This window comes from Tympanuchus pallidicinctus, unplaced genomic scaffold (assembly GCF_026119805.1).
Source record: "Tympanuchus pallidicinctus isolate F22 unplaced genomic scaffold, pur_lepc_1.0 scaffold16, whole genome shotgun sequence".
Taxonomy (NCBI): domain Eukaryota; kingdom Metazoa; phylum Chordata; class Aves; order Galliformes; family Phasianidae; genus Tympanuchus; species Tympanuchus pallidicinctus.
This window is the reverse complement of record NW_026294679.1, coordinates 24,350,041-24,357,865: the sequence shown is the minus strand read 5'-3', so window position 1 is coordinate 24,357,865 and position 7,825 is coordinate 24,350,041. Positions and strand designations below refer to the sequence as shown.

Below are 7,825 nucleotides of genomic sequence, written 5' to 3'. Positions count from 1 at the left end.
TTTCTGGTGTATGCCTTTGTGTGTGTGTGTTTGTTCCAACAGGGTGCTTGTCGTGCAGGCCTCTGTGCCTGGTGCTCCCCCTCATAGCTCAGCAGAGGCACAGAGCTGACAGCACCCTGATCTTAGGGTGACTGAGTTTTGGAGGTGAGGGCACAGTTTTTTTTGGATTTTGTTAGTTGGATGCAGCTCATAGCAACCACCTACCACAGGTGGAAGCAGTGGGAACTGGCGGGGCTTCCATTTCCAAACTGCTTCTTACCCTTAGAGAATAGAAGTCCTCAGGGACTGCTGCATGTGAGAGAGGTTTGGCTTGTGAGAACAAAATAGTGAGCTCACTGGGGAGGTGTTTGCTTTCCTGCAGCATGAGTCTGCACAACCTCTAGACCCCGTATTTGAAATAATTGGATCTTGTTGACATTGTAGGATCTTCCTGCATGCCAAGGTGTGGCTCTGTAACGCTACATGCAAACCTATCATGAAGGGTGAAGGGGATTGCAAGGTGCTACTTATCAACCTGGTATAAAATGCTGTGTCACATTATATATCACTTTTGTATTTCAGCTTCTGTTTTGCATAGGTGCGCGTATCTCAGGCTTTGAAGATGACACATTTCAGCCTTTATTTTAGTATCTGACAAGGGAAGTACAGTGATGACAGAAATGGGTAAGTCTAGAAGGGGAAAACAAAGGGGCTTCTGTGATGGGGACCTGACAGGGCTGCTGAGGTTGTGGTACGGGCAGCCTCAGAGTACAAAGCTCAGAAATGCCAAGGCTATTGCACACCTATGTATCACACCATGTGCTGCTCAACGTGGGGGCTAAGGAGCTGCCCTCAGCAGGTATTGCTGAGCACCTTCCTTAGGGACAGGAGCTCACAGGCTCAACCAACCCTGTCTGTGACTCTTCAGAGGACCAGTCCCCAACTGGGTGCCACAATGAAGGAGGTGAAGGTGGAGGAGTCACCTGAGCACAGTTTAACAGGAAAATTACATCATATTTTGGTACAAGCTTACAGAAATCCATGCAAAGATAACTCTTTAGGGAACCGTTTCTCACTTCTAATTGGTGAGAGTGGAAGTGGCAGGGCTGAAAACCCCAGAATTCAGCACAGTTCCAGAAAGGCTTTTCAGAAGAAATCAAAGGGTTTGCTGGGTGAGGGTAAGTGATGTCTTCTCTTTCTCATTGAATTGAGTTTCAGTGTTGGAACTTGATCTTCTTGCCTTTCTGCAGGTTGACTGACAGAGAGATGGGGCCGTGAGTTTAAGCTTATCTTTCTCAGTTGCTTTTATGCATGGACACCACCGGAAGGCTAATTTGAAACCAGAACGAAACCTGTAAGCATAAGAGAAGAAAATAAATGCAAAGACCTTTTCAATCAAAAGAGCAAACGTGCATTTTGATCTACTCCTGAGTCACCATGGAAATAAAAGGTTCCGCTCTAGGGTTGGGCGTTTTGTTGGTGGTGTCCCAGTGAAACTGAGCTGGTGCTGCTAGGGGTGTGCAGACCCACATGAGCATCATGCCCATGCTGGGGGTTCAGGTGTGGGCAAGCGACTGAATCAGCTTGGTGCTGGGCCAGCAGATGTATTGAAGGGGTGGCGGATTCTTCCCTCCTATTAAGGCATGCTACTCACCTTTGGTTGAGACAACAGTAGATGATAGGGTTGTACATTGTTGAGCTCATGGCAAGCAGAAAGATGGTTAGATAAACCTGTTGAATGTACTTCTGCTGGTAGATGTCTTCCTTAAAACTCCCCAGGATGAAGTATATGTGATAGGGCAGCCAGCAGACAGCAAAAATGATCACAACCACCACCATGGTCTTCACAAACTGGGGAAAAGAAACAAGAAGTGTACATTATTCCTGGGCCTCTCTCTGGCTGATTTTGCTGGGATATACAAAACTCTGCTACTGTTCTAGGCCTGTTTTGCCCCCCTGAAGTACTGTATATGGGCTGTTTGGGCAAGGAAACCAGTCCCGGTGGAGGAAATGGGAGGCATGTGGATTCATCAGGCATGGAGTTCTGCCGGGCAGCCACTGATGTGAGCTGCCTTCTTTGGACCCTGGCTGGGGTGTGAAGAACATTGCTTTTACCCTGCTCACTGGGTCCCCTTGGCCTAAGATACAGTCCATCAAACTTTGATGCCCAAAGATCCCACAAGATTTTATATCAAATGCAAGCTCTAACTGAAGCAGGAGCCAGAAGGGCTGCTGTGCTGAAGGTACTCATTTTTGAGTCTCACTTCTGACCTTTTTTTTGGCGTTAACTTGATGTTTGTATCGGACTCGATTAACGTGGTTGCCTGGAACTGCACTGCTCCACAGCGTAATTCCTATAATGCTGTATGTAACAAACATCACCATTAAAGGCAGTAAATAAATCAACACGATCACGGCAATGTGATACCTGAAAAAGAAAAACAAGCACATTTCCATATCAGTGTGTCTCCTGAAGGGATCTCCAGAAGTTGTCTGGCTCCCATCAACTTCAGTGCCAAAGCATCATCAAGAAATTTTGCCTACCAACATCATTACAGGGGCTTCTGTGAACAGAATCAAGGAATCATGAGGTTGGAGAAGCTCTCTGCTCTCACCCAGCCTACCCCCATCTGCCCACTGCCCACGTCCCTCAGTGCCACATCTCCATGACTCTGCAACACCAGGGATGGTGACTCCAGCAAAGGCTCATCTCTCTCGTGGTGGGATAGACCACTGCTGGGCTACAGCAGGAGAGCGGTGTATTGAAAGCATTTCTCACCAGCACACTGCTCCATTTCTGTTCCAGATGAAAGTGCTGCTACGGTCCTCGGCAGTATGTGAGCTCTGGCCCTCCCTGTTACCCCACAGCTCCTCTGCTTGGGTTTGACTATTTTAAGCAAGCACCATTTATGGGGAGGGAACAACCTGCTCATTCAATTACAGTGGCTGTCAAATTAACATAAACAGTGTGAAAACTGGGATTAGGAAGGAGGGCCCTGGCACACGTTGCTGGCACTGCCTGCACAAGGCTGGGTATGCGTGCTTTTTCTCTGCGTGACAACACCATGTAACTCCTCATTGCGTTAGGAACCAGGCTCAGCTGTTCTGCAGAGAACCACAGGGATTGGTATCAGGCTGCTTGCTGTTGTTTGCGCCTTGGGATGGTTGCTCTGTTGCCCGCCTCCTGTAGCTCTGCCTCCCCATCCTTCAGGTCTGAGGCTGCATGGGAGAAGTGAGCTAGCAGATGCACAAAGATTTATGATGCTGGACAGGCTGCAGATCACACAGAGCTCCTGGAACTTGGCACATAATTGTGTGACAATCAATTACAGAGGCAGTGAGCAGCCACAGGAGGTGTCCAGAGTGGCTAGCTCCTACAGCCACTTTGCAAAGCAGGGCAGGACTGCGTGTCACCCTTTCTTACTATGAACATGGTCACATGGCAGCTGTTCCCTCAGCTGACTAAAACTAAGCTTGGATGGGCTGCCTCAAACCTATTTTCCCTCACTATGTGGTTCTTCCATATCTCCCCCTCCCTCAGCCCTCTCCCCCAGTACTGTCTGCAGCCAACAGCTCAGACATGAAATTAGTTTGGTAACTTTTTGTAGAAATGGTGAGTTTTCTTCTCTCTCTTACGTGAGCTGGTGCTTTGACCCAACGTCATCCGGCCAGACGACGATGCACTTTGTTGTCCCATTGTCCATCATGATCTCAGCGTAGAAGCACTGTGGGAAGGCGAGCCCAAAGGCCACCAGCCAGATTATCCCAATGATGACCCTGGTGTTTCCAGCAGAAAGCCTGGGCTTGAAGGGGTGAATTATTGCCACATACCTGCAAGAAAAATGGGTAATACATTTATGGTTGCATTGGTAAACTTTGCAACAAATACAACAAGTGTAAAAATTCACCCAACGATATGGTGGGCCTTATTTGCAGAGCTATTCTGGTAGGCTCCAAGAGCTAAGTCCATTCTGAAGGGGATGACTGCAAGTCTTAAGGTAGGACGTTAGTCCCATTTGGATGGATGGATACCTCTGGTGCAAGGAGGAAGCACCTCCTATGCTGTCTGTTTGCAGATGATGCTTCTCAAGTATTTCTCTTGCTTTGAATTATGGGTTGTTTTTTTTTTTTGCTAGTTTTATTTTTAATTATTTTTTAAAATGCTTTGTATATTTGGTCTAAAATTTGGTGCTGTGAACTGTTTGTGTTTGTTTGGAGTTACGTGCTACTTTTCTTCCCTCCTTGAGCAAAAAGACCTAAACACGCTGTTCCCACTGTGTCCATATCATTTGATACCGGCTATCATGAAGACAGCAGATTGGAGCCTCAATATCCTTTACTTTGCATTTTTTCCCACTGATTCTTAGCAATGGGAAACTGTTGTGCCATTCACCTCTGCCTGCCAAAGCCGGAGTCCTTGTGATTTAAGGGACAGGCAGCCGCTTCTGCCCCACACCTGCTCGGGGCCCTCTTGCCACATCTGACTATTGGGTTACTTCTCTGCCTGGTTTTAAGTTCCCCAAGCAGAAACGCATGTGATCATAATGAGTGCATAATCAATTATGCATTTCTTGTCATGCTTTCCACAGTCTTTGTCACAGTTGTTACAAAGGCAAAATAGAGTGGAAAATGCCAATGGCCTCTGGTGGAAATCTGTGGATCCTGTGCTGTCTGTTGGCTGAGCTGCTGAGAGGGAGCTCCACTGACACTGCTGCAGGATGGAGGGTGGCTGCCCCACAGGCAGCACGGTCAACAAGCCAGAGCTGCACACAGCAGAGCCTTTTTTAGCTATAAAATGTTTGTGTCACCTTGCATTTCCTTAGCTCATCGCAGGCACTGTTACACAATGCTCGAACCTGCTCAGGGAAGCATGACATGGCAAATATTCTCCAAAGAGTTTCCCAAACCCATGATCTGCAGCACCAGTGGGTGCCAGGTACGACTGCTGTGCTGCTGGAGCAGCCTGACCAGCAGCCCATGCTGCAGGAACCCAAAGTATCACCGTGCTTTCCTCTCTCCTCTTGCTGTGCAGATCTGCCTTTGCCCCCTGCTTATACCCCGGTCCACGGGACATCCCAGAATGTGGATGTGAGCAATTGAAGCCGTGACCGTCCATGCAGGCAGTGATGACAAATGGATTCAAACACTTTCGTCCCCCTTTCTTACAATAAACAGGTTCTAAAGACAGTGTTCTGTTAAACCTAAGCAATGGAGCCGAAGAGGACGTGAGTTCTCATAACAATAAATGCAAGCTGTGAGTTTCCAGGAGACCATGTCAGGATCTATTTTAAGGGTAAGCGAGAATAGCTAAATATGGTTTGTGGGGAGATGCCAAGTTTTCTTTCTGATCCTTGCCGTGTGACCAGGGAGATTTTGGCTGTATAGATACTTCCATCGAACGTCCCTAACAATGAGAGCGGGAAGCCGAGGGGACAGGCCGAAATGGGGTTATTTCAACCCCATTTAGCAGACTGTGTGTATGAAACAGCTGTTACTGACAGCCCTTGATTTCAAGCCAGGAAAAGCAAAAGAGTATCGGAGTCTCAGAAGGAGCTGCTGTTGCATCTAAATACAGCCTTGCTTTCATCTGCAGGGCGATCAACACATCACTCATGCCCATGCTTATTACCAACCCTTCCAGCCGCTACGGCAGCCGCTGCCCCGTACTTGGCAAGCTGCAGGGCCGGTTTCTGGGCGTCACGCACGCAGGGCAAGGCCTTCTCTTGCCAGCTGGTTTGTTTATCTGCTGCGATGCGCCCGTCTCCTGCTTCCTGCTGCTGGGGGCGTGGGGCGAGCCCAGCCCTGAGCAGGGCGGGAGCGATGGGCTCACCCCAATGAGTCACAGAGTAGGGCTTCTCGGGGGGGCTCCAGAGGGACCATCCCCCTGGAAGAGCTTCTGCAGATATGCACGCTTGATAAGAAACAGGAAATCAGAGGGGAATGTGGGGTCAGCAGGAGTGCTCAATAAGGAAGCAGCAGTATTTCTGGATGCCTGGGGACAGGCCTCTGCCAACAGAGGGAGGGCGGAAGGATGGAAGGAAGGAGGGCAGAGAGTCCCGAAGGGTGCTCGGCTGCTCCATGCCCTCACTGACTGCCTGCAGGGCAGGAAATTCCCATGGACTTCTGACCACTTTCTAGTAAAAAGAAAAACAGCGTCGCACTGCTTACCAATGAGGTGTAAACACAGTGAGTGCCCAAAGTTAAGCTCGAGTAAAGAGGCTTGGCAGATGTAAAGAGTATTATGAAAATGCCAATTACCTCAGAAGTCAAACAAAATCACTGTGATTACTTCCCTCCCTCTTGGAATGTGCCATTCTTGTGAACCGCTGCAACCAACCGCCATCCCTGATCTGCTTCCCACTGTTGCTGGGGGTTTGCCAGCGCACTGGGCTAGCAAGTGGGACTGAGGTTTACAATGTTTTCAGCATCTCACAGTGTGTTCCCATTGCTTCAGCTCCATCCCAGGGATGGCTCCTCGTGGTTTGAAAAGAAAGAACAAGATAACATGATGACGAAGGAACATTTTATGACCAGTAACATGGGAACAATAAAATTGCAGCCACTTCTACTTGTTATAGACTCAGGGTGGAGATAAGCCAGAAGAGCACACTTTCATGCCAGGACTAGCTTGTAACCCCATAGCCTACTTGCCTAGCGCTCACCCCACTCTTCAGATAAGGCACCTGACACGGTAGGTGGGGGCCGATCGCACAAAGCATTGCAATCATGGTCTATACCTCAGGGAAGGCTTTTCAGATCTTGCCCCTTTGCCTCTTACCTCTCTGCTGCCACTGCCGTCATGGAGTAAATGCTCACAAACATTGCGGTGATGGGGAACCAGTTCTGAAACCTGCAGAATTCCTCGCCAAAATACCAGACGTTGTGGCTGGCGTAGATAAAATTGAAGATGGTATTGAAAGCAGACATCAGCAAATCCGAAAGGGCCAAATTAACAATGAAGTAGTTGGTGGCAGTCCTCATTCTTCTGTGCGCCAGGATAATCCAGATGACGGTGACATTGCCGATGATGGAGGCGATAACGATGAAGGAATAGGTGATGGCCCACAGGGCGATCTGCCATCCAGGCTGGGTGAATTGGGTGACTGCTGTCCAGTTGTCATCGTCCTCAAGGTAGTCGACCTGCGAAATGTTGCTGGCGTTTGAAATGGGAAAGGTGCTCATCTTTTCTTTCCAGCTAAGCACAAAACAAAATCATCTGGCATCTGTGTGCTTTCTTGCAGTAAATGCTGGTGTTATGAATCCTCAATCCAATGGTTCAAGGGCAGTTAAAAACACTTTGGGATGAGGTGTCTCCTGTCCTCTCCTCTTGTTTTCTGAGTGAGGCAGCAGAGTGCCAGGAGGAGATGATCGATAGAGAGGCCCTCCTCCCTGCCTGGCATTGTAACCTGCGTGCGGAGAGCGAAACCAAGAGAAGAACTCTTCCCACTTGTGCTCCTTTTTCCTTTAAAATAGGAAGAGGGATGTTTCCGAAGTTGGTGCCAGGCAATCTCTTCCTTTGGATTATTGGAGGGACAAGAAGATATTGATAGATGTATCAAGCCACAAATCCTTCCAATCCAATGGGAATCCCATTGTGTGGTGGTGGTTTTTGGAGGCACTGGGTGCCCAACTGCTCTGCAGCACCGCGGGGACGCGGCTCTGCTGGTGTGCTGGGCAGGAGCTGCACTGGGACAGATGTTGTATGTGGTTTAAGGGGATTCAGAAAGGAGGTGGAGTCTCACAGGCAAAAGCTAAACAACCAAGTTGGCATCAAATGAAACGCAGCAAAGTGGTGCTTAAAGTTCCTTTCCTCCCTCCGTTTATTTGGGAATAAACTCTGAAATGG

At 48.6% G+C, this 7,825-nt stretch overlaps 1 protein-coding gene across 2 annotated transcripts; it reads right to left on the bottom strand.

Moving 5' to 3' along the window:
- Nucleotides 1–584: 584 nt before the first annotated feature.
- TACR2 (tachykinin receptor 2) lies at nucleotides 585–7,642 on the bottom strand. 2 transcript variants are annotated; one of them, XM_052678039.1, is made up of 5 exons: nucleotides 6,758–7,642; nucleotides 3,616–3,810; nucleotides 2,251–2,407; nucleotides 1,634–1,830; nucleotides 585–1,331 (listed from the first exon to the last, which is right to left on the bottom strand). In XM_052678039.1, exons 1-5 carry the CDS (start codon nucleotides 7,159–7,161, stop codon nucleotides 1,136–1,138), a joined length of 1,149 nt encoding a protein of 382 aa, XP_052533999.1. In that variant the 5' UTR covers nucleotides 7,162–7,642; the 3' UTR covers nucleotides 585–1,135. The 2 variants fall into 2 exon arrangements, with proteins under 2 accessions (XP_052533999.1, XP_052534000.1); XM_052678040.1 differs by lacking the exon at nucleotides 585–1,331 and having other exon boundaries at nucleotides 1,630–1,830.
- Nucleotides 7,643–7,825: the final 183 nt, after the last annotated feature.

Coding starts and splice junctions, on each gene's coding strand:
- TACR2 (XM_052678039.1), bottom strand. CDS start 7,161: ATGAGCACCTTTCCCATTTCAAACGCCAGCAACATTTCGCAGGTCGAC. Junction 3,811..6,757: donor ACGGCAGTGGCAGCAGAGAG/GTAAGAGGCAAA, acceptor TTTTTCTTGCAG/GTATGTGGCAATAATTCACC. Junction 2,408..3,615: donor GGGTCAAAGCACCAGCTCAC/GTAAGAGAGAGA, acceptor TTTCTTTTTCAG/GTATCACATTGCCGTGATCG.